At 49.4% G+C, this 26,576-nt stretch overlaps 1 protein-coding gene across 2 annotated transcripts in view; it reads right to left on the bottom strand.

Moving 5' to 3' along the window:
• Positions 1-5,749: 5,749 nt before the first annotated feature.
• The window catches only part of SRGAP2 (SLIT-ROBO Rho GTPase activating protein 2), a gene marked incomplete at its 3' end in the record, with an annotated part of 233,409 nt that continues 212,582 nt past the window's right edge, over positions 5,750-26,576 (bottom strand). For both annotated transcript variants that reach the window (XM_082833746.1, XM_082833747.1), the window contains exons 17-22: positions 19,644-19,868; positions 15,943-16,022; positions 13,694-13,874; positions 12,065-12,211; positions 8,246-8,570; positions 5,750-6,133 (exon numbers count right to left, since the gene is read on the bottom strand). In XM_082833746.1, the coding sequence (XP_082689872.1) occupies positions 5,750-6,133; positions 8,246-8,570; positions 12,065-12,211; positions 13,694-13,874; positions 15,943-16,022; positions 19,644-19,868 (1,342 nt within the window). The remainder of the gene's footprint in view (positions 6,134-8,245; positions 8,571-12,064; positions 12,212-13,693; positions 13,875-15,942; positions 16,023-19,643; positions 19,869-26,576) is intronic.

Genomic DNA, 26,576 nt, shown 5'->3' with positions numbered 1-26,576 from the left:
AGTGGGTGTGTGGAAGAGGTGGGCAGTGTGTACTCAGCGTGCCCAGGCATTTTTGAAGGGCTGAGTGTTGAGGTCTTGGAACCTTGCTCCTTGCCCCCTTCACAGGTCAGCTCTGGCCAGGAGCTTTGGGTGCGGAAGGAGGAACAGACACTGCAGCCAGACCTGGCACCACCCCCAGGCAGCGGGAAGAGATGCAGTGGGTGCAGCACCAGGCCACTGTGTTCTGTCTTTCTTGGTATGGGAAAGTGAGCATTTCACTCATTCTCTTAACCCTTCAAACCTCCTACTCACCATTCCCTCCCACGCTCTCAGCTAAAGGATTTGCAATTAATTCCGCTGAAATAAAAGAAGCAATCAAGAAGGAACTCCCTCATCTTCTCGCCCCACATCCACTGCCTGCCTTCCCTCCCCTGAGATGGAGGAAGTGAGGAAGCGCCTCCTCTCTAGCCTTTGCTGGCCCTTGCATCTATGCTCTGTGATCTCACCCTCATTCTACTGGGTCCTGCCCTTGAGAAAACATGCCTCAATATTGTCCATTGTAAAAAGAGAAACCTGGGCCCTTGACCCCTTTTGATGCTCCCCATTCAAAGCAAAGCCTTTGAATGAGCTGCCAGGAGTTTGACTCCCCCTTCCCACGTGCTGCCCAACTCACTCCAGTCAGCTCATTTCCCCTGTAGGGCAAGTGCTATTGACAAGGGTGACCTTTCTTCACTGGCCTCATCTTACCCCACGGGCATTTGCCAGCCGATCCTCCTTGTTGAAACATTTCCTTCTCCGGGTTCTGTGACTCTCCCAGACACCTACCTCTGTCACTCACTCCGTCTGCCCTCTTTGCTGGCTTCTTATCCACTGGATTTCTAATTATTGGGACCTTCTCTTTTTTCCCATTTGTATATTCTTCCTGGGGATCTCATAGTTTGAATACATCTATAATGCAATAGCTCCTAAATTTGTTTTCGGGTATGATCTGTCCCAAAACTCCATATTCATATATCCAAGAGTTTACTTGATATTTCCACTTGGATATGTAATAGTCATCTCAACTTTACCAGGCCAAGCAGAATTCTTAACTAACTGTACTACCTCTTCCCCCAGGCATTCACTACCTTATTATATGGCTTCATTTTTAGAGTAACACTATTTTGCTTATTTATCTGTTCTCCCTGAAACCAGAAAGCTCCATTATCTGTTCCTCTGTTCAATACTATATGACAGTGCTTGGCACACGGTCAGGCTTAAACTGACTAACGAATGAGTCTTTGGCATACGTAATATGCCAGGGTTTCTAACTCCTGAGTAAAAGGAAGCTTTATATGCCTATGGATAGAAACATTTAGGTTAGATCATCATAAAGACCGTTTCCTAAATTCAGACCCACCCGGTCTCCTTTTTTGGTTTCTATCTGGATTGAATGGGTCTGTTTTGAGTGTCACTGGTTTCCGTCAAGCTCCCATCAGAATATATGAGATGAGTTAAGAGTACCCCGAAAGGATAGCCCGCCTTTGCCTTAGGACTCTCTGAAAAGGATTTTGGGTCCTCTGTTCACAGCTTAAGCACTAGCTCCATCTCACAGCTCGTCACCTTCATTCCACAGCACAGGGCGGCAGAACAGCCTCAGCTTTGACTTAGCTAAGACCAAGGGACCAGCAAGAGAAGATCAAGCTGGAGCTCTACCATAAAGTGAGGGAGGGAGAAAAGATGACACATTAGAAGGGCATGAGAAAGTCGAATAAAAAATATACAAATAACAGATGGCAATGGCAAACCTAAGGAGAGGATGTAACGTGTCTGGGGTAGGATTCCTTGTATTACCATTGAACATTGGGCATGAGAGATTTGATCCACCCCAGGGGCCTCTGGTATTAGAATAAGCCCACGAAACATAAGTGTGGGCCCTAGGGGCTCCAGGATGCATTTCAAACGATCACCTTTGAATAACTTCACCCTTGAATATATGATCTGCTAGAATCAAAATCTAAGGGAGAGAAAGCGTTTTCGGTATGCTCCCACCCCACCCCCGTACTCAACACCCACAGCACAAACACATGGGTAAGCTCTTCTTCCAGAGGCAGGGGGCTGCCAAGGGCAGAATGACCCAGGGCTTTGGTTGTGGAGGAACTAAAACCTTCAGTCACCCTCAGTTGTGGCTGACAAAGCTTCCAAGCAACTGCACAGGCTCCGTTCCTGCAAATGGGGAAGTCTGACTAGTGACAGAAATGAGAACAGTCCTCACTGAAAACAGGGGAGGTGGATTCTGTGGAGGAAATGGTTCTCATGGCAACAGACTGCCCAATGGTGAGCGGGAAGACTTGCTACACAATCCCTTAGGTTCCACACATGGGCTAAAGGAAAATGCTGGGGTGGGGGAGGAATCCACATTCTAAATGCACCTCTGCTGTTGTCTTGCTGGGGGAGGGAGAAGATGGTTGGCTCCTGAGGTCACCCCAACTCTCCTTCTGTTGCCAGGCAGGGCTCCGTAACCACAGACGAATCAAAATCCCTCCTGGGCAGCGGGACTCCTGGATTGGAGATCTCAGGGAGTGGAGAAAGGATATAAACTGCAGCATCGAAACCTAAAAACGTATTTTATTTCGAAGTTGTGCTTTGGATTTTCCCCAATCCAACATCTGTTGAGTGACAGTCTTAGGTTCACACAAAGCATCTCCAAGCATACATACAATATTCCAGTTATCAACACTATTTTAAAGAATATACCATTTTACACAAACGTGACATACAAGTCAGACGCCACAAAATTGCAATTCCCTGGAAGATCTAACTTCTCTTCTGAACGTGAAGTACATATACACCAGCCCTTCCAGTGGTCTGTTCATCCTGTTGCTGGCATCATCTCTCATCTCTTTGGGGAGAAACCAGGGCACCCTGAGGAGGTTGGCTGAGACCAGTGTTTCCAGTTTACAGGCTGCTGGCTGCAAACTCCTCTCTTTTCCAAATTGGGATGCTGGTAGCCCCGCCCCACCTCTGCTTCCCAAAGATTGACCATCAGAGTCCACACCGGGAAAAGGATCCGTGCCTCCAGGGGCAGATTGGGGTTCTTCGAAGCATCATGCTGGTTTAGGAAGCATATCCGAGGAAGACTGGTCTCCCTAGGCCCTGGGTGGCCAGCTCCGTTTGGCTTTTCGGTGTAAAAATCACAGTGTGCAACCTCGATTCCAGTTGATTGCAAGGAGCTCTGCCGAGAAGGACTCTCCTCCTAGGGTTCCTAGTCCTCTGGACAGGACCATCTCACAGGTTTCAGGAGCACCAGAGAGGGGAAGACAACTCGGCTCCCAGAGCGGGGGTAGCAGGTGACCTCTCACACACTGTCCAGTTCATGATGCAAATCAGCAGATGGACACTGACCGAGGGGATGGTGAATGCAAGTCATGTACAGGGCTGAAAGAGAAACAAGGCAGGAGCAACAGAACAGGCCCAAGGTGTTGTCATTAAGGAGCTTTGCCTTTCCTTTCTTAGAGAAGGATGTGCCGGAAAAAGAGGAAAAGGGCAGGTATGGGCACCAATTTTGACCAGTTGGATCAAAAGGAATGTCAAGTGAAGGGTAGGGTTTCATTTCCAGCAAGGAAACAGATCCTTGGGTATGAAAGGCCCCTATTGGCTCAGGACCTGTGTAAGTCCAGGTGACAGACAAGGACAGGCCACTAAACAGATCAACAAAAGCCAAGAATGCGGAGGACTGTGGGTTGCCTCTCACAGGTTGACACACGCACTGAAGGAGTTCTTCATCTCTCCCTCCTGGCTCTTGGGATGGTTTTCCTGGTGTTGCAGGCGACTTTTCTAACTAGCAACTTCCTACAAAGCTTCTCTTTTCCTTCACACAAAAGGAGGAAAATCCTACCGCTTTCAATAGAGCCAACTACCAACTTCAAAATGTTGGTCTGAAGAGCATTTTCTGGGCCAAAGATAAGAAAATTCAGATTTTCCTATCTGAACGGCAACCCGCTCTCTCTCCTAAACTGTGGAAAATAAGGCAAAAAGCACAGCTTTAAAACCAGAAAACAGAGAAGAGGAATGAGTTTCAGCTTTAACTCAAGTAGTTGTCTGAGACCCATGAGCCTGGGGTTTGACTGTCCCCAGCCCTGGTCCTCCTGGGATAGCATGATGTTAGGGGAGCTGGGACCATGGGCACCAGATTTGGAAAGCAAATTAAAGCAGACAAGGGGATTATTTTTGCTTTTTGGAGGTGAACCAGAAAAATAGCCGAAGGAAGGCCAAAATATTCAGCATCCAATTTTTGATTTTCTTAGATTCGGGCCTTGGAAAGACTTTAAAGCCCGTGGGGCGAAGAGTTCTCTTAGTTGTGCTTGTCTGGATAAATGAAGACCAGTTTTGTTTTTTTTTTTTGCAGTACGCGGTCCTCTCACTGTTGTGGCCTCTCCCGTTGCGGAGCACAGGCTCCGGACGCGCAGGCTCAGCGGCCATGGCTCACGGGCCCAGCCGCTCCGCAGCATGTGGGAACCCCCGGACCGGGGCACGAACCCGTGTTCCCTGCATTGGCAGGGACTCCCAACCACTGCGCCACCAGGGAAGCCCGTGAAGACCAGTTTTAAGGAGCAATGTCTCTCTTTAATCTAACTAGAGCTCCCTAAGCCCCCGCTGGTCCCTGAAGAGAGGCCTTGTGGAATAACCCAACTAGGGGATAAACTTAGAATACATTTTCATTTGGGAACAATTTTAGGATTAGCAAAGCTGAATTTAATTTTTAATAGGATTATGAATTTTATGTCTTAAGTACCCAAAAAAGTGGGAGGAAGGACCCATTTCTTACCTTTTCCAAACCTGCCAAAAACACAATAAAACTGTCTTAAGCCTCTTTACCCTAAAAGCAACCAACTATAAAACTGTCTTATACAGGAAAATGTCTTAAATGGAAAACGGTACATCAGAGACAAAGATAGGAACCCGAGAAATGTCTATACATTCAGAAAAACTTTAGAAGTTCTGTAAGAAGATTGGGTTGTAGTTCCAGAGAATGGAGGAGAGCAAAAGCAAACACCAATGATCAATTCACACCAATAGAAAGAAGACAGAGAGAAAGCCCCCAACCCCAAACAGTTTACAGGATTGAGTCCCATCCTGCTAAATTTCACACGGTGGAGAGAGTCAAAGGCTAGGTTCTCTGGCCCAGACAGAGTTGAGATTTGTAACGGAAACAGAGACCCCTGGTGGCTCCTGTGTGAACTGCCACAATAGCTTACAAAGAGACCAGTCTATCTAGGACCAGGAGAGGCTACACATGCCAGAGACTAGAAAAAGTTGTGTGTGTGTGTGTGTGTAAAACAGAGAATGAACTGTATATGATTCTCTATAATCAGTACCCAAAACAAGATGCCACTAAGAGCTGGCCGTCAGCAGCCAACCATCTGGTTAGGCATCCCTTGTGTCTGAGGGGACTGAGACTTCAGCCCACGGCCCTGTGACTCGCCTTGCCAGATTTCACAGTGACCTGATAATGGAAAAACCTATCTCCGGCTAACCTAAGAACAGTATGTACTGTAGCTGGCTGGATTACAACAACGGGGGGAAGCAGAAGGTAGCGGGAAGGGTGGGGGAGGGCTGGGCGATAACGAGGGCTTCATTCTCAAGGTTTTGGGTGATGGGGAGGCTAATTCCTGCAAGAACAACTTAGAACCTAATTTTCAACTGAAGTCCCCAAGCTAGTTAAATAGGAAGATTTTAATAACAGTCAGTCCCTCCAGTCCCCTTGTCTAGAACAATTAAATTACATCCCTCAGACAGTACAAGACTTGTCAGTGGACTGTGGGGAGGCAGAGGAGTTGACACCGGGGCTAGTGGCATTTGTTTTGGGGAAGACAGTGGGCTTGGGCCGTGTGGCTGGCGGCTTGACTGGGGCCGCCATCTTGACAGACTTGACAGGCCGGAAGGCGCAGGCGATGTCCCCAGCAGTGCTGGCGCTACGCTGGAAGGTGGGCTCAGGGTCCTTGAGTAGCTGAGTGTGCAGGGGACTGGAGGGCTCCGATGTGGGGGCCACCACAGGGGAGGTCTTGAGGGGCTCCAAGGTGTCCAGAACCACGTCCGGGGTGTGCTTGACGCTGCTCTGCCGTTCTAGCTCCCGCAGCTCGTTCAGGGCAGAGTTCATGGTCGCCTCAATATCCTGCGGACAGGAGAAAGGAGAGAGTGAGGCTCACGTAGGGAGAAGCCCCCAGGGTCCTATTTCAACAACCTGGGCCAAATCATGGAGAAACCGACTGTAAGGAGATGTCCAGATGATTTTATTTGGCCAAAATCTTTGAACATCTGGATGTTCAGAATGGGAGGGAAGGGGGGCAAAAGGACTTTCGTTCTCATGAGGGTTTTTTTTTTACCCTTTAGACAGAGTGGTTGAGATGCTTTTTAAATAGAGCCCTCAGGTTTTAGACACACGCACGGATGTATCTATGGATGAGATGACATGTAATCCAGCAGGGACAGGAAAGGTGGATGAACTAAGGGTGGCCAGGAGTTTGGTCATGAGTACATGGGATTCATATTCTACGTTTGTTTGAAACTGTACATAATAAACAATTTTTTTAAAAAGTGGTACAGATGAAGTATGATCTTTGTTATCTTGGACTTTAAAGGCCAAAGGTTAAGAGGGTTAGTCCTTCCTCCTCAAGGACTGAGGGAAGGTTCAAGAGCCCTGGCCCTGAGGATCCATCAGGACACCCCCCCACCCCTGCCCCCGCTCCACCCCATCCAGAGTGCTCATCTTGATGAAGCCATTTCCTTCCACCCATCACCATAAGAGGGGACCAAGGAGTGACCAGGAGGGGGAGCCAGAGCCCACATAGGTGAATCTCCATTGAGTTTCACAGTGGAATACTCCAGGTCTTAGGAAACAGCAGGCTTAGCTCAGGGGCTCAAGGCAGAACCAAAGACCCTTTGTATGCAGCCAGCTGCCTCCCAGGGAGACCTCCCAGATCCCTCCCCACCTCTCCACACACTGTGTCTAGCACTCCCAAACCACCGCAGGGCTCCTCCCTTGGGATTAAACTCACGTGGAAAGACTGCATGTTTCAAGCAAAGGCCCCTGGTTAAGGCTTCTTTGCCCTACAGGGTAATCCATGCTTTCTGCTGAGAGTGGTTCAAGTTCACTCATCCCTCTGATGTTCTCAAACCTTAAAATTGTGCAGAAAGAACTCCATCTCCCTCCTCAGTCCCGCTCTGCAGCTAGAGTCTGTCCCAGTTATGTAGCTATTCCGACGTTCCTAACACCTGGCCAAAGAGGGAGCTGGGAGGATTCCCGTGGTGCAAGGCAGATTGCAGCCAAGAGCTTAAGGAGAGGCACAGAAACAGAAGGCTAGTAAAGCAAGACATCTCGGGCCTGTAGCTTAATACTGTGCTTGCCAGGTACACCATCCCTAAGCAGAGCACTGCGATTAAGCCAACAGAGGCCACACCCAGCCTCTACCCTGGAAGTCGGGGTGAGGAGAATCTCAACTCAGTTGAGACATAAAAGGGCAACGATGAGCCTTTAGTTCCTACCTGGTCTAATGAAAATTATAGAGTTGGGAGAGACGTCTGAGTGAACTGCTTGGAGTGGCCCCGAGAGTCGTATTTTTAGAGGTGGGGTTGGATCTCTAATATTTCATGGAAAACAGAGACTCGTCAGTGTGATGCATACATGGAAGGAAGACCCTGTAGCAAGCAAGGGAGCTCATCTCCACTGCCTCTGGAGGCTTGGGCTGGAAACCTTTCTGGGACCGGAGTGCGCAGTGGCAGAGTAATTTGGGGCCTTCACAACCAGGAGCAGATTGTTGAGTGATCATTGATCTATCACTAGGGACCAGAGATTAGCCTCAGGGATGATGGGAATGGCACACTGATATGAAAATGTGGCCAGAACTACCTCTGAGCCTCACCACTCGGGCAGCTTCACTGAAATCTACCAGGGTCTCAAGACTCAAAATTGGGCTGAATGGAGTCTATCAGAAACACTCAATCTGTAACTACTGGCTTTAAAAATTACAACAGGCTTGCAAATAGCCCATATATGAGCAAGAAGCCTGCTTTCTTTTATTTTGTCTTCAAGTTCTTTTTGGGGAGAGAGGGATCGGCAAATTTCTTGGAAAGCCATCTTATCGGGTCTAGATGTCTAACAGTCCCTGAACTCAGTGTATAAGGTACCGTTCTCTTTCAAGTGCCGTCATAATGAGCATGGGCTGCACTAAGCAGCAGTGACAAGTGTAGACTTGCAGTAGCTATTTGTCCAAGAGCCCCCAGTTACCTGTGCAATGACCTCAGGGTCCATGGGCCGGTGGTTATTGAAGCTTTTTGACCTGCCTGCTGTCACCGTCTTCCGGATCTGTGGACTGTCCAGCCGATTCTTCAGGGATGAGTGACGGCTGATGGAGTTGAGACTCCCATGCCCACTGATGGAACACTTATCTGGCCCTTCCTTGGGGAGACTCTGGCTCAGGATGGGCTGGGAAGATGGGCGGCAGCTTGCCCCTACCCCCGGGGAGGCGGAATCAGTCAGGGAACTGCTCAGCCCATGGCCGTCGCTCCGAAATGTTTTCCGGATGCTCCCAGATTCTGGCCGCTTCCTTTGCCTTCAATGACAAACAGAAAGGGCGGTTTGATCAGGGAGCCCTGGCTCCGAGGAAGCTAGGATGAGTGAGAGAGGGGCAGATGTTGGTACCCAGGGACTTCTGGAAGGAGAGGACACAGAGCATGTCCTCTCCTGTGTCACCTTCCCTTGCTTTCTCCATGTCTTTGTCTCCCTGCCACCCCCGACCTGGGCAAAGGAGAAATAGATACTTACTTGGTGGTCGTGGGCTTTGAGTTCTCAAGATGTAAGGTGCTGTCAGGAAAAATGTCTGATTAAGCAAAAGTTTCTAATGGGAGACAGATTCATGAAAAGGTACCCTCCGTTACCTGCTCTGCACAGAAAGCAGGCCCCAGACCCCAGGTAGGAGAAAAAGTCTCACCATCACCAAGGAGGTAGGGAATTGCTGGTAAGAGGAGAGTTGACTTTTCCAAATTTTAGCATGTTTCTTAGTCCACTGACAAGACTAATTATTTTGGGCTTTGGCAAGAGGCTGTTGCTGCTTATTCTGCAGATATGGAACAGAATATTTTTCAAGAGGCTGCAATGCTGCAGAGTTTGGGTCACATTTGTGCATTTTCTAGGGTGGAAATACATCTACGTGACCCTAAGTCACCCAGCACTGGGCTGAACCCTGGCTCTGAGTCGATCTGTTTCAGACCACTAAAGCTCTCAGATGAAATGGTCTGACAGAATCTTATTCATATGGGTGTTGCCCACTGCTGAATAATTTCATTATCTCTTGGAATCAGATACTATAGGACCTAATCTAAGAGGCAATGACACTTCTGGTTTGGGATGGCAGCTCTGAACTTGAATATACTAAGGGCCACTGAGGCTGAGGTGGGAGTTGAGGACGGAAGAAGGGAAGGGGTAGAACCTGAAGATAAGGAGCTGGTCCTTGGGGCAGGGCCACTGCGGAGGTCTTCCTCATCATACGCGCCCGGGGCCCGGTTCGGGATTTGGCACACAGCAGCCACTCCGTGAGGCTGCCTGCTCGGCAGCTTTAGCCTTGGGGGTCAGCCACTCTCCAGTGGATAAAGGATGTTCGCAGAGTCTTATAAGGTCCAGTTGAAATGACTTTTCCTCTTCTGCAAATTCTTCCCTGACCTCCCTCCCCCATGGGCAGGCAGACTTCACTCCCCCTTCTGCTCCTTCAGTGCATCTATGGAACCACTTTTTAGTGACTTGTCTCTGTGGCATTCACCTTGCCCGACTGTGAGCTCCGAGGCCAGGGATCACCTTATTCGTCCCTGAATAAGCGGCAGGCGTACCTGGCACAACAGGAGGCGCTCAGTAAATGTGTGGAATTGAACTGAGAGGCCGCACCCTAATAACTCCTTGCTGATTTCCTTTTTCCTTCTTGTGAGGAGGGCTGACTTACAAGGCCCAAACTGCTAATGAGGCAGATTTATGGAGTGGCTGGTGTGGGCCAGGCCCCAGGGATATAGAGGGAGGAAGACAGAGTTCCTGGTTTCAAGGAGCTCAGCCTGGTGGGAGATCCAAGCGCAGCTTGTGTCCTGAGATTGCCTCGGGAATACGGAATAAGGGCACCTAACTCAGCCCTGAGGAATTCAGGGGTGTCAGAAAGGCTTCCCTAAAAAGAAATTTTCGGACTGAGTCTCGAAGGGAGAGGAGTCGACCAGGTGAGAAGACAGCAGATGTGAAGGTCCAGGGGTGGAAGAGAACCCAGGGTACTCAGGAGAGAGAAGGAGCTCGGGAGGAGAGCTGTGTGGGGCAGGAGGCGTGGCTCGAAGGCCGATCAGTCCTAAGGGCAAGACATCCCGGGGGGCGGCTGCTCCCCCACGGACCAGCTGGCGTCTAGGCAGACCACATCCTCCAAGACCCCATCTTGATACCACCAGCCAAGGAGTTCACGGGAACCGCCTTGACTTTCTACCAGAGGTTCATCTTTTGAGTATCCAAGGTATTACTCTCTACAATTCCTTTGTACAAATGGCAACAAATACATGATGGCTTAAAAATCTGTACCCGACTAATTAGCTAACTCTCTCTCCACCAACCTCGCCTTGGTTTCTGGGTTAATTACAGGCTTACAACCTTATGATTATAGGCTTACAATTAACGTAGACTTGTAAATAATGAAGAAAATGTCATTAGCCCACAGTTAACTTTTTACTAGCTGGCCCCCCCAACAGGGCACACTATGCTGGAGGGAAATAAATTAAATCCTCGATCTTTCTTACCCGGTCTGACTGAAATTGTGACTACACTGACCAAGTGCGCTGAATCAGCTACTTTACTAAGTAGAGGGTGAAAGAGATGGAAAAGAACCATGTGCCCCAAACACTCCCCCTGCTACCGTCTGGTTGGAAAAAAGCCAAGAGATCTGGGCGACCTGGTGCAGTTTAAAAACAACAAGCATCTTTTATTCTCCTTCCAGTTTCAGTGTCCAGAGGCTACGGTTAACAGGTTTTCAATGTGCAAATCATTTCATTCCTCCAAAGCCAGAGGGGAATAAAAACTGTACATCATCTCCAATCCATATTCATCGGGAGCGCCCTGGGGCTTGTCATCCTGCTGGCACTGGGCCAAGGTTCAGGGTCTGGCGGAAAGAGGTCTGTAGGCTTTGGGGCTTGGTGTCTGGCCCCTTGAGATGAGATTAGTTCTCCAATAACCTGAATGTCTCTAGGGGAGGCAGCAGCACACAGGCGTGGAATCCCTCTAGACGGCCAGATCGGGTGTGGGTGGAGTTAAAACCCCAGGATGTTGCTAACAGCCACTGTGAAAGCTGGGGGGCACAGTTACGAGCCTGCTGGACAGAAGTGGGAATCTGCAAAGGGACTAACAGGGAAGGATAATACACAGGGCCAAAGCAATAGGGGGAAAAAATGGCAAATTATTTCCACTGGTGTGAAAGGGCAAGAGAAAAGGGAGCTGGGGGGTTAGACAGTGAAGAAAGAGCTCAGGACAAAGCTTTCCTTGTGGGGGCTGGTGGGGGTAGTGGTCGCCTTTCCTCCAGGGGAGCGAATGCAGGATGAGGGAGAAACAGACATGTGATATCTAAATAAACCATCTAGGGTGACATGAACCTGGTAGAAGATGCACGAGACTTTGGATCTTTGGACAGACAAGGGCCAAGGAAGACATCAAAGATTATTATTTGAGTCAGAATTGGAAAAGAGAAGGCACCTCTGAGAAACAGTACAAAACCAAGTTACGTGAAGTGACTACAGCTTTGGCCAAATTTTCAGCAGTCAGATGGCCAGGAAGGTCTGAGCGGACAGACGCTGCAGGGACAGAGGGGCACACCCGTCCTTAGCGTGACGGCCGCTAGCCGGAGACCTGGGCCTGCTGACGAGGCCTGTGGATGCTTCCTTGGCCCTGTCCACCTTGGAGCAGCCACGAGCACATGCAAGCTGTCGGGCCGGGAAGTGGGGGGATGCAGCACAGGGATGGAGAGGGCGGTTAGGCCAGAGGGTGAGGCGGGGTGTCGCAAGTCATTCAGGGGAGCAGAAAATGAAAAGCAGAGCTTACTTGTTGATGTTTGCAAGATAAATATCGGCTACATGACCCCCACTGGGACAGCTGGCCCCCGCTCTGGCTGTCACCTTTTCTTCAGGTGGCTCAGAAATGACCTCAATCTCAGACTTGGGGCTGGACCTCTCCACGACACCGTCCTCGCTGGGGGAGAAGGGGCAGGCAGGCAGGGAGGAGGGGAAAACAACAACAACACAAAAAGCAGTGTTAAATCGGCAAGATGGCCCCCCCGACACACACGCGACCCCACAATGGTTCTGAGGCAGCAGCGACACCTGGCTGGGCTCTGGGAGCGGAGGCAAGGAAAGCTACGGGCCTTTGGAGGGTCATTTAAATAAAGATAAATAATCCTGCTGAGTTCTGCGGGGTCCTCGGATCCTCCGAAAGCTGGGCTAGGGGACTCCTGGATTCGAGGTGTCTGCCTTCTACCCCTCGCTGCTTTCCCGGGGCAGCTGTGCCGGGGCCACCTCCTGCAGGAGGTCCAGGTGGCCGTTTATGTGCTCAGGTCCCGAGCACAGCTGGGCAAGGGCAGTCAGCTCTGCCGTGGCTCTGGAGATGAGGCAGTTGAGGCAGGACACTGCCACACTGTCGTAGCGCATCTAGCCCTGCTTAGAGCGTCCAAGCCGGTCCCGGGTCTCTCCACGGCTCTCCCGGCCCCTCTGGCTACTGATGACAAAGAAAGCCCCTTCTCCCCCACAATTCATCTTCTCTCGGTCCTGGAGTGAAGTCATAATGCTAAATTTGGGAGGGTCCACGCACAGATGGCCACCAGGTATGCGATGTTATCAACAGAGGGAGGATTTCCCCGCAGAACGAGCTGGGGAGAGGCTGGGAGGGTGCAGACTCATTCAGGATATCAACCTTTAAAAAATAATATTAAGGGAAGGACTAAAAACACTGACAGCATCGTATCCAAGGGGAGGGAGTCGGGGTCAGAGGCAGGGCAATGGGGCAGGGAGGCAGATTTGAGGGGCCACGGGGAAAAGCCTTCCTGATGCAAAGACATTGCTTCAAAGAGCAGGAACCAACCTACAGCCCGTGTGATGAAGTCTCTCTGGAACCAGTCCATGTTCCCTTTGTTCCCCGACATCCTTTCCCCTCCTCTCCCCTGTCTTTCTCCAAGTCAACCTCATCTGGGTTAAATGAACTGGGTTATTTCCACAAGGCTGCTTAAGCTAGATTTCTACTAGAAAATGAACTCAACATTTTCATTTGCAAGTGGAAAAGCGCCATCAGGTTGTTTAAAAAAAAAGACAGAGAAATCAAAATGTTTTCCCAACCTGATCTTTCCAGAAAGGAAATATAAGTGGTCAAATAATAACCACTCATTATCACTCATCAGGTATAAATGTGGATGAGTGCTGGCTGGCAAGTTTTTAGAATGACTGGGGGGGGGGGGAGGGTGGTGGAGATGTGATTGGCGGGGGAGTAGAGAGTGGAGAGATGAAAAAACAATTCTCCACTCAGTCTCTGAGTCTGGGGGCCCTTCAAAGGAACCGCGACACTTCAGGACTGTGTCGGCGCCCCCTAGGGGTTGGTCTCCCTCATCCTCCTGGGCTCCAGAAATAAAGTCTCACTCCCACAGTGAGGCCAGGGACCCCTAAAGGTGCAGGGGGCCTAACGTACGTGTCTTGGACCACGATGTACTGATGGGGGATGAGTCCGTCGATGCCATTGTGCCGGCCTTCCCACCAGTCGTCGGAAGCCCGCTGGTAGAGCAGCAGGGATGCCCCCTTCTTGAAGGACAGCTCTCGGGCTGTCCGGCCCACGTAGTCAAACTTGGCAATGGCCTCGATGGGCTCACACTCTGAGAGGGGTGGAAAAGAAGGAAACACATGCTGTTGGGACTCACAGACTCAGGAAACTGGGTAGAAGAGCCCAGTTAGCTGAACTTACAGTGGTGGGAAGATAACCTAGTGTGAAAATAAGTCACGGATGATCTATAAAGCAGGTATTCCCATGCAGACTGTGCAAACCCCTGAAAGCACTTGTATGCCCTTCCTTGCCTTTGCTTATGCTGTTCCCTCCACCTGGAATCCCTCTCTCTGTCACCTGCCTGATGAAACACATTGAATCACAACTCAAACATCACCTGCTTCCTCTAGTAACTTCCTTGGTGTTCCCATAGCTCTTTATGCCATACTGTACTTGTAAGCATTACTTCCTTTCTGACTATAAAATAACTCCATTAATTTAGAACACTTAACATATTGTACTTTGAATAATTTATTTACATTATCCACTCTCCCTACTAGAACATGAGCTTTTAGTTGCTATAAAGAGAAAATAACTTGCCCAATCAACTTTCCAACGAGCAAAATATGGAAATATATGTTGCGGTCAATACATGGAAAAATGCACATGTAAGTGATTTGAAAAATTAAAAGGGGTGTGCAAAGGCAATGTATTTTTACTTTTGTGTACGCTTCTGTTTCCTCATCTATAAAATGAGGATAATAATAGTGCCTTTTTTAGGAAGTTGGTATAAGGAGTCAACAAATAACAATTTGTAAAAGTGCTCAGAACTGTGTGGGCCCACAGTAAGTGCTACATATGTGTCAGCTACTGTTATTACTGTCATCGTTGTCATTATCTGTTCTGGGCTGCAGGTAGAGGTCAGAGAGCAAAAAGAAGGCTCCCACAAATCAGGAACCCAGGGTTAAAATCAGATATTCTGAGTAGTGGAGAGAAAGGCTACTTACAAACAAGACTATGCCTAGACAGCCAGGGCAGGTGGGTCTGCTCCTGAATGGGCAGGGCTGGGGACTTCACTACAGGGGGCCTGTCTAAATATCCCAATGTCAGTTCCATACAGCTGCGGGTTTGTCACTCGACCTCTCTGGCCTCAGTTTTCTTAACTATTAAATAGCAGCTATATCAATTTCACTAGGGATTAAGAGATAAGACATATACAGCCTCTAGCAGTGCTGGGCACACGTAGGCTCTAATCAAATACGAATTTCCCTGGTTCACCAAATCCCTTCCTATTGTGTGGTAAATTATCATATTGATCCATCTGACCTTAAGAGCCAAATCAGCAATCCTAATTTCTTTTTCTCCTTTAAACGCTGGCCTAGGATTGCAGAATTCATAGCAAGGCAGGGAGCAGGGAACACTGCAGCCTGTGCCATTTTGTTCTTGTGCCCAGAAAATTCTGAGGCCCCTTGTCAGCTGCTGAGACTTCCAGAGCCCAAGCGATCCAGAAATGGAGGTGTAGAACTGTTGGCAGGAGGGGGAATGTGCTGGCTGGACAGACCCTAATAAATCATGGGCACCGCCGAGGCCCACGGACGACAGCTGCGCATTCCAGCTCTCGACGCACACACGCCAGGCTGCGCAGCGCATGTCTGTGCTTTGGAAAGGGTCAAATTTTCCAGTCGGCAGGCGTGAGAGCATGTGGTTTCTGCATCCTGATTCCCATCCCCCTCTGGCTTGCTTCTGCCGGGTTCTTGGCACCCAGCTTCACTATTCCCTGGGCCCTCTGTTTTTCAGATGAGCTCTCCTTCCCTTTGGTCTCCAGCTACCTGGCAGGAGTCTGGGCCATGACAAGGGACTGACAGTATGCTGGTGAGACAGCCAGATGAGACAAAGAGCTGGGAGGTGGATGAGGCGCAGTGAGGTGGGGCGAGAAGGGTGAAGGATGAAGGGCTAAGGTCTAGCGCTTCACCTCTGGTTTAATACAGAGACCACTCTATTTGAGAAGGTGGGCTGTCTCTCCAAGAAAGGGAAGGAATGAAGCTGGGAGGCGGGAGAGCTCCCTGCTCATCTTGAGGGGACTGCTGGACAGGAAGGGTCATCAGGAGCACAGGATATATAATCTCTCCTTTCTGCTTCACCACCCCACAGTCCCACTGACTCCAAGTGGGGCCTCGTACCGTCATCACTTGTGTGGTGCTCTGCGGCCACATCCTGGGTTGAGTCTTCAGCCGAGGTAGTCTCTCCGTGAGGGCTGTCACTGCAACAGAACCAAGAGTAACTGGGACCTCAGCACTTGCTTACAAAATTCTTGTCTTCTCTTTCACACAGCTTCCTTGGACATGGGATCTATCCTAGACTCTCTAGATCCTGATCACATACTCCAGACAGATGCTTATAATGAAATGTAAGGCTCTCGGGATTCTCTAGGCTAGCTCCCGCTACAAAAACTACTCGAGACTACATGGGACTTACAACATCTTGAGACAAGAGGAACCCCATTTGAACTTATAAATCTTTTCGAAAATACGGAACAACTTAGCTCCTCAAGGGCTATTTCTCTAGGTGAATTAGTTCCTGGAGGGAGCATGGTGGAAGGGAAACACCGGGCTTTAGCATCGGATACAACTGGATCCAAATACCAGCTCTGACACCTGGTAGCTGTGCGACCCTGGGCAATTACTTAATCTCTTTCAGCCTCAGATACCTAATCTACGAATAGAGGATAATGGTCTATGTATCTCACAGAGTTGTGTTAGGATTCAATGAAATAAGAGGGAGTGATTAATAAGCAGTTCTTTCTTTCCTTCTTTCTCATCTTGCTTGATGGCTCTGGCTGCTTTGTGGTTTAGTACTGGTGAGAAAGTAGGAGGTGAGTCATAGAAATGAGTGGGAAACACAAGCAGGGGAAGAAAGTCTGCTGTGGGCTGGACGCTGCAAGAGGGCAGCGGATGAGAGCTGGGTCAAGTTCTTGACAGAATTCATGGAGCCTCAAATTACCCAGGGTGGAGAATCGAGAATGAGCAGGGAAATTATTAGGAAAAGTCATTTCTACTCCTGATCTCTTGGACTTCAGAGCGCATGGGGAGGGGCACCAGGAAGTTCTGACTTCCTGAAAAGTAGAGAAAAACTCTGTTCATTTCTAAAGTTTCTTCCTCTGGTGGTAGATAGTAACAAGTGAGACTTTCCAGGCAGTTCTATGGAAGCACCATCACCCCTCAACCCCACATCCTGGCTTCAGTTTCTACCTTTGAGCATACAGCCTCTCCCTCCTCAGCGGATGGGTCCTTCGCTCCTAGAAAGTTCCTCAAAGACCAGGGGACTAATTTAGAACTCACCCCGTGTGAAGCAAGGCAGTTCCAAGGAGGATCTCCAGACCCCAGAGAACATTATGGGAGAACATCAACAGGGATTCCTCTTTATCAGAAAATATGGGCACACTTTCTCACTGTTTTCTGGGCCTCAAAACCCTCTGAATGAGTTTGGTGACATTCTGGAAACCCTTGGGACCCCAGGGGTGTGCAGGGCTAAGGCTCACTTTTCCCCAGACCTCTGAGTTCATTTCTTTGGCCGTCCACTAAGGCGGCAGCTCCCAAATTTCACGGAGCCCTGGACTGCTTGTTAAAAAGAGACTGCCTCACCTACTCCCAGAGTTTCTGATTCACTAGGTCTGGGTGGAGTCGGGGCACTTGCATTCCTAATCAGCCTGTGTAAGGCAGGTGCCGTTGGTCCAGGGACCCCACTTTGAAAACCACTGCTCTAAGGTAAAGACAAGCTGATGCTTTAGAAGGTCCCTTCTAGCCCTGAAATGCTATGCTTCTCTCACTCCACACGCACACCCCAGCCTACCTAACACCTGTGGTCTCAGAAGCAGCCCAGCATGCTACACCACAGGCAGTTCTGGAAAATTGGGTTCCGGTTTCAGGGCTGGTAAGCGTGGTGCAGTGGGGCTGCGGGGAGGCCAAGCGGCCTTGGTGCTCCCTCTTCCTGGCTGTTCTGGTCTCCTGGCCCATCTCCAGTATACTTGGGCTCTGACTTCCCCTTTGCCACCCCTCCCTCCCCTCCTTCATCCATCTTAGCTCACTTTGCTGGCACTTCTCTCTCTTCTGATGGACAGGCTGGGAGCCTTCTGAGTGGCTATGAACCCAGCAGTCAGATGGTCCCTCCTACCCAAGGTCATTTACTCTTGATCCTGGGGTGCTTCTGGCCTCCCAGCCAGTCTGTGGTAGTAACAGGCCCTGACTAATCTTGTGGTTTTCCCAGAGGCTGCTAATAAATGGCAGATGCACAACCAATGGGGCTGGGGGGGGGGTGGTGTTGTGCTGGGAGAAGACCTTGGGCAGAACTGAGAGGTAGGTGCCCTCCCATCTGTGCCCGGTGAGCCCTACCAGGGCCCTGCTGAACCGGGCCGTGAGGTGGGGCTCTGGTCCTGGAATGGGTCCAGAGCCTGTAGCGGTTTGATATGTGAGAAGGCAGGTGAAGCTGGAATCGGGAACACTATTCCACAGCTTTTCAACACTCATGCAAGGGAAACCAACTCTCCAAGTCACATGCACAAGGACAGCTCCCTGGAGCCCACCAGCCAGTAGGCTGAGACTCGAACAACATCCCTAGTCCCCACCAGCCATCTGTCAGTGACCGGAAGCTTTCTCTCCGAGCTGGTGAGCCTAGATTTCTCCAGCTCAGCCTCAGATGCCGGGATCTACAGGACAGCAGAGAAGACCGAACTCAGCGATGTCAGTGGTACTTTTATGTTCACAGACACATGAATAGCATTTTCCTCACTCCTTGGGCTGGAGGCTCCTTCTGTGGGGATCACGGAGAAGCATGGACTGACTGGCCTCTCATTAAGTAAGCAACCTCCCCTGTCCTCCCCTACCTCAGTCCATAGCAATGGGGCTGGCTGAATTGCTTCCAGATGTTGAATTCAGATGGAATCCGATTTGGGCTGGCTTATGCTTTCAGCCCAGGCTGAAACACTGTTTAGGGGAAGAAGGGAAAGGGAGGAGGAGGAAGAGGTAAGGGATGTTAGGGAGTAAAAGAGAGAGGCAGTTGTCTTTGCGTTTACTGGGAAAATGACCCTGTAATTGGCACGATGGGGGCAGTGTGGGGCAGTGGGTGGTACCCTGCACTGACAGTCAAGGGGTCAGGGCTGGGATCCCCACCACTGGGGTGGCCTCAAAGATCGTCCCTGGCCTCTCTAGATTGCAATGACTTAATCTATAAAATGGAAATCTATAAAATGGAAATCTGTTATTTGTAAGGGTCTAGTAAAGATGTGCCCTAGGGATTCCTTTTATATCTCTGTTTCCAGGTGAAGTCATGACGAACCTGCTTCAGTGGGGCACTGGGCCTAACCTGCCGAAAATGGACCTTACCCCACTTTCTCATCACAAATGTCTGAGATCATTACTAAATTATCATTGTATAAACTCACAGTCAGGAAATTACGCTTCATAACTGAAATCTTCCCAATAAGACAGAAATTCCCTGGGACGCAGGACTGTTCTTCTCACAATAGCCAGCTCCGAGCAGGAGCCAGAGAGACACCGCTGCCTGATGAACGGCAGTTCTGCGTACAATCTGATCAAATTTCCTTTCCCGGAGATCATTAACGTTCCTGTTATTGCTGTCGTTATCTTTCAGAATGGTCTCTCATCACTCAGAACTCGTAAAAAGGGAGGCAGCCTGAAGTGGCACTGAGTAGTTTGGGTCGAGGTGGGGCCCTGCCTACAGCAACCCCCGATCCTGGCAGCTTGAAGTGCCTCGGAGTGGGAGGTGGGGAGGATCTGGGTGTTTCCCTCGGTCTCGCTTGGCCATCTGGCCCCCACGCCAGTGCGTGTTGGTGACATTTCCCCTCCTCCGACCCTGAGCCCCCTACCAGTAATCCTCCGTGCTCCCTCCTCTGCTGTAGATGGGGCCCTCCAGCTCCCTAGGGTTTGGGAAGATGTTCTCGTGCTGGATGATGATGGTTTTGATCAGCTCATTCACGTGGGCTTGGCAGGACACCTGGTCATGGCCCTCAGGTACTGACATCAGCGAGGGCCCGAAGCAGATGGCGAGGTTGTAGGGGTCCATCATGTTCTCTTCACTGAACTGTGACAAACTGGAGGAGAAGGAAAAGGGGGCAAGCTGAAAAGCACTCGCATGAATGCCCAGAAAACACAGTCACAGGATGCGCTGCCAGGAGCAAGAACAGAAGCAGCACAGACGGCCCCCTGCTTTTCTGGGCGTCAGAGCCCTTCTAGAAAGCCGGTAGGGGGAGAAGAGAATGACCACCAGGACACTATTCAGGAGCCAAGGGAGGGCCAAGTGGAGGTCCCTCCTTGCAGATCTCGCCCCTCCTCTTTCTCTAGCTCCCTGTTCAAATCCTACTTACCCCCCAATCCCCACCCCAACCCTAGACCATATCCACCAAATCCACCCTGCCTTGCGGACACACCACTCTGCAGAGCTGGATACGCTCCCACAGACCAACCCACTAAGCCGACAGAACAGACGGAGCCCCTCGGGCTGCCCTGGTAATGACACGGTCAGAAGACGCAGGCATTGTGCGTGGTGTACCTTCTTGAATGGCAAAATAATCAAATTATTAGGGATATTCCATTCTAAGCTCTAGACTTATTTAAAAAAATAGCCAACCAATTAGCTTTTGTATTCCATCAAGCCCGTGAATTTCTTCCTGGAGTAGCTAATGCAATTGTTTTCCATTTTCATAATATCCTCCTCCACTATTACATTCAGGATTTATTCAGGAAAAGGTCAGCATGTAGCTCAGCTCCTGCTCAGGCTTCCCCTGGACGCAGTCTGACTTCATTATTGGGTATTTTATTCCAGGAACTCCCCCTTTCCAGCCAGCAGCTGCTCCAGCCATACCTCCAACCCTGGCCAAGGACCCAAGCCCTTCAGTGGTGAGTGCCCACTGGTCTGTCTGTCCAGGCACTGAAGGCTGGGCTAGCTCTGGATGTAACCCGCCCCTAGGAGTCTGCAGAAATGTGAGCTCTGCTACGGGGTTCTGCCTCCCTTGTGGGCATCTGGATTCTGACAGATCTTGAGAGGATACCAAAGCCGTGGTGCTGAGCCAGAGGCCTGGGACTCAGCTGTCTTCATCTGAGTAGCTGTTCTTCAGAACTGAGCAGAGTTGACTGCTAGTGTATCCAGCATCCAGACTCAAATGACCAAGCTGGTCTCTATCTCAATGATTCTCTCCTTCACTGAAGATTCAGATACGTCCCCGGTCCCCCCACAGAATCACTGCAGAACATGTGAAGTGGGACAATGAAGTGGGACAGTGACAAATGACTGTCATGGCTGAGGACCACTGCTCTGTAGGACCCGGTCAGATGCAGGGAGGCCTGAGATGGGTGCGTTGATGGATCTCAGTGGCCGGACTGCTTCATAGGAGGTTTTAAAGATTTAATTTTATAATCCTTCTCTGGCTCCTGAGTTAAAAGAGAGCAGAAATTCAGAAAAAGCTGGTAGATGTTTCCAAGTCTACTTCTTGGTCAAATAAAAACTGGAGAGAGACAGGAGAGATAATTAGCTTGGGAACCTTAGCAGGGACAACGGAGGCATGAGGTGCCACAGGGCTAAAATTGTAGCCCATCCCAGGCTGGCTGGTTCCTCGAGTCGTGGAGGGACAAGCAGGAGGAGGCCCGTTTCTTTAGTGTGATCTGACAATGTTTTGGTAACATGCAAGGAAAGCAGTAGTTTCTGGGGAGCCTGGTGGTCAAAGGGAGATAAACTCTAGACCTGAGGGTCCCAGTCTAAGGTCACTGAGAGAAGAGGAATCTTGCCCGGCCTTCTAAGGCAAGGACTGCTCAACTCCTAGGTGGCTACAATGACCAGGGCCGGAGAGGACCTGTGTTTGTGCACTGGGGTCCACTTCTCATGGGTCCAGGTCCATTTCTTACTCCCATTAAAATACAGACCAAGATCCTTCTTTCTCTTCCAATCTACTGGAACACCTAAGTTCTGGGGGTAAAGCCATGGTGCTTAACTACTTGAGGGACACAGGCTCCTTCAATAATTTGACAAAAACTAAGGATTCTCTCCCCAGGGAAATTCATATATGAGCACATAACAAATGCACACAATTCTGTATATAATATAATGGTGCTAATAATCCTTGAAGACTCTGATGGCTGTACCTAGTATAAGACCTCAAATACTGGATTTTTATTTTTGAAGAAATATCTAAAATGGATAATACTAGTAACAGCTCCCTCTTTAAAAAAAATATTTTTTGGTATCGACTTCTACACATGCCATCTCCTCTAAGAACTGTACTATATTTCTTTAGGTTCTGTCCATAACACGAGTGAACTTTCCTAATTGATTTGAACTCATCCTCTTTTGAGCACCTTAAAAAGGTCCAGGGTAGTGGGTTTTGGGGGGAATGAGAAAATCAGGATTGGCGTGGGAAAACTGTTTTTCATCATGCATTTTTCTGGACTTTTTACTTTTAAATGATGCACATTTGTTGGTTCTGAAGAACCTAGGAGCAGGACAGGAATAAAGATGCAGACGTAGAGAATGGACTTGAGGACACGGGGAGTGGGAAGGGGAAGCTGGGACGAACTGAGAGAGTTGTATTGACATATATACACTCCCAGATGTAAAATAGATAGCTAGTGGGAAGCAGCAGCGTAGCACAGGGAGATCAGCTCGGTGCTTTGTGACCACCTATAGGGGTGGGATAGGGAGGGTGGGAGGGAAACGCAAGAGGGAGGGGATATGGGGATATATGTATACATATAGCTGATTCACCTTGTTATAAGCAGAAACTAACACAACATTGTAAAGCAATTATACTCCAATAAAGGTGTTTAAAAAACACGATGCACATTTGTATCTCTGATTACATTTAAAAAGAAAAACAAAACATCCCAAGAATTTTAGAGTCAAGCAGACCTGTTTTTGAGTCCCAGCTCCATTGCTTACCATCGTTTTGTACTAGTTCCCTAGTTTCTTCATAAAATGGGGGCAATTATGTGCCCCCTTGATGGGCTGAAGACTAAACGAGGTAATATGTGCAAAGCACTTAGCACTGTGCCTGGCACATAGGTGATGTTTAAGAAATATTTTCTGTCATTTTAATGTCCTGTTTGCTTCTTGACATAGGACCTTTTTTTTTTTTTGCGGTACGCGGGCCTCTCACTGCTGTGGCCTCTCCCGTCGCGGAGCACAGGCTCCGGACCCACAGGCTCAGCGGCCGTGGCTCACGGGCCCAGCCGCTCCGTGGCATGTGGGATCCTCCCTGACCGGAGCACGAACCCGCGTCCCCTGCATCGGCAGGCGGACTCTCAACCACTGCGCCACCAGGGAAGCCCGGCACAGGACCTTTGATCCAGTCAGGGAAAAGCAGGGCCGCTGACGTTTGGCAGTAATTGACTTACAGGTGTCCACCGTCTTCTTCTCCTGACAGGCATAATCTAACAAGCTGAGGGCTCTGCATCCCCAAATCAAAACCTTAAATCCTCAGGGAGAGCACGAAGCTTTGAACACACTGTTTTAAACATATGACACTTCCATTAAAAACCTTCAACTTCACGGCCTCCAGGGGTTTGATTTGGCAACACCCAACAGACCATGGGTAAGATATTATGCATCAGGGTTGATTTCAGGTTTGAAAGGGATGAAGAGGAATTGTATTATTCACCATGGCCCCAGGCAAAACGTGGGGTTGAGAATCTGTAAATCCATGGTTTAACAGACTTTCCCAAAAGGCTCCTTAAGAGATAAGAAGTAGAAGGTAATTGTGGCTGACTCTTCCTGATGGCCCTTCAAAGGCACTCCCTCACTCCCCTTGCCTATAAAGCCCCCTCTCCCCAACTTCCATGGTCCCACATCTATTAACTGACTTGCCTTCCTCCCTCTCACCTCCTCAAGAATAGCACTCCAGCAATTACCTTGCTCTCTCCTCCATCATCAGTTCTTCTCTATGGGGTCACCCCCACTAGCATGCCAATGTACAGCAATACCACCCATCTTAAAAACAATATTCTCTCTTAAGTCCGTATCCATGCTGAATTACTGTCCCATTCTCTTCTCTTTATAATAAAATTCTTTGAGAGTTGTCTCTGATTCTCTGGTTCTTCTTTACCGGTTCTGTTATGGACTGAATTGTGTCCTCCCTGCCCCCCAATTCATATGTTGAAGCCCTAACTTAACTGTAATGACTGTATTTGGAGACAGGCCCTTTAAGGAGGTAATTAAGGTTAAATGAGGTCATATGGGTGGGGCCCAAACCCTAGAGTACTGGTGTCCTTATAAGGAGAGGAAAAGAGAGCAGAGCTCTGTCTCCCAGTGTGTGCACAGAAGAAAGGCCACGTGAGGACGCAGTGAGGTGGTTGTCTACAAGCCAAGGAGACAGGTCTCCCCAGAAACCAACCCTGCTGGCATCTTGATCTTGCACTCCCAGACTTCAGAACTGTGAGAAAACAAATTTCTGTTGTTTAAGCCACCCAGTCTATGGTATTTTGTTGGGGCAGCCCTAGCAGATTCACACACCTACTCTCTTCCCGTGCAGCCCCCCAACCCCTCTATCGTGGTAAAATACACACAACAGAAAATTTACCATTTTGACCATTTTAAAGTGTACGGTCCAGTAGCATTTAGCTGAATACGACCCCACTGTATGGATCTACCACATTTTGTTTATCCAGCATCAGCACCCCTTCTCGCTTGAACTGACACCATCAGGATTTTGCCCCTCCTCCTCCACCAAGACAATGCCCATCAAGGTCACTAGTGACATCTATGCCGCTAAATCAGTTCTCAGTCCTTTTCTTAGCTGACCTGTCATCATGTTATCCCAGTTATCACACCCTCCTTGAAACACATTATGCGGCTTCTGGGACACCGTTCCCTCTTGGTCCTCCTCCTACACCACTGCCCACTGTCAGCTGCTCAGTGAGGTGTCCCTGACCACTGTATATTAAAGAGGGAACCCTCACACCCACCCCTTACACTCTCCAGTCCCCTAACATGCTTTATTTATTTATTTGTTTATTTTTGGCTGCTTTGGGTCTTCGTTGCTGCCACACCAGCTTTCTCTAATTGTGGTGAGCAGGGGCTACTTTTCCTTGCGGTATGCAGGCTTCTCATTGCGGTGGCTTTTTTTGTTGTGGAGCACAGGCTCTAGGCACGTGGGCTTCGGTAGTTGTGGCTCATGGGCTCTAGAGCTCAGGCTCAGTAGTTGTGGCACACGGGCTTAGTTGCTCCGTGGCATGTGGGATCTTCATGGACCAGGGCTCGAACCCATGTCCCCTGTATTGGCAGGCAGATTCTTAACCACTGCACCACCAGGGAAGCACCCCCGTAACATGCTTTAATTTTCTCCACAGCCCTTATCCTCTGACATATGACATATGTTCTTCTTTTTTTTTTTTTTTTTTTGTTTTTTTGCGGTACGCAGGCCTCTCACTGCTGTGGCCTCTCCCGTTGTGGAGCACAGGCTCCGGACTTGCAGCCTCAGCGGCCATGGCTCACAGGCCCAGCTGCTCCGCGGCATGTGGGATCCTCCCAGACCGGGGCACGAACCCGTGTCCCCTGCATCGGCAGGCGGACTCTCAACCTCTGCGCCACCAGGGAAGCCTCTTTTTTTTTTTAATTAATTTCTTTCTTTTTGGCTGTGTTGGGTCTTCACTGCTGTGTGCAGGCTTTCTCTAGTTGCGGTGAGCAGGGGCTACTCTTTGTTGTGGTGAGTGGGCTTCTCATTGCGTTGGTTTCTCTTCTTGCAGAGCACGGGCTCTAGGCGTGTGGGCTTCAGTAGTTGTGGCATGTGGGCTCAGTAGTTGTGGCTCGCGGGCTCCAGAGCACAGACTCAGTAGTTGTGGCTCATGGGCTTAGTTGCTCCATGGCATGAGGGGTCTTCCCGGACCAGGGCTTGAACCCGTGTCCCCTGCATTGGCAGGTGGATTCTTAACCACTGTGCCACCAGGGAAGTCCCATGACATGTGTTCTTATCAGTTTTGCCTGTCTTCCTCCAGTTCTATGTGCTATGTAGGCTCCATGAGGGCAGAGACCTTGACTGTTTGGTGCAATCTTAGATATCCAGCAACTGAAACAGGGCCTAGCACACAGTAAATGCTTAATAAATGCATGTTAAATAAATAAGTGAATAAATACATGAGCATCTGTGAGTCTCTAGGACAATCCAGCCACAATTCTACTTGTCCATTTTCATACAGAAGCTAAAACACTCCTTGTGAAAGTCAGAAAAGCAGCACAGACAGAATCTTTCCAAACTGGGAGGCACTTGAGATGGTGAAGTTTGGAGGAAGACTCAGCTTTTCTGGAGAGCTGCTGAGGTGCCTTAACAGTGAAAGAAGCACCACCAATTCCCTCTTTCAGATTATGGAGCAATATTTGAGGATGCAGAGTGATGCTTCTCGGACCTTCACGTGCCTATGACTCATCAGGGGATTTTGTCAAAATACAGATTCTGATTCATGGGTCATTGGGGGTGGGGTGGGGGAGGAACTGAGATTCTGCATTTCTAACAATCTCCCTGATGATGCTGATGCTGCTGGTCTATGGACCTCTCTTGATTAGCAAGAGACTAAAAGTCTATATTGTTTGACATCTGAAGAAATCAGGTTTCAAAAGGCAAGCAGCAGAGTCAGCGGCAGTGAGGGGGAGCTACCTGCACTTTGTTTCAGGGTGAAAACCCACTGAGTAGTACAGATGCTGTGGCCGGCAGCCTCTAAAATGAACCCTATGGTCCCTGCCTACTGGTATTCATGCCCTTGTGTAGTTCTCTCCCTTTGTGTGTGGGCTAGATTTAGTGACTCACTTCTAGTGAATGGAG

This window comes from Leucopleurus acutus (genome assembly GCF_964270905.1).
Source record: "Leucopleurus acutus genome assembly, chromosome: 2".
Taxonomy (NCBI): Eukaryota; Metazoa; Chordata; class Mammalia; order Artiodactyla; family Delphinidae; genus Leucopleurus; species Leucopleurus acutus.
The sequence above is the reverse complement of the archived record's forward strand: the minus strand, read 5'-3'. Positions and strand labels throughout refer to the sequence as shown.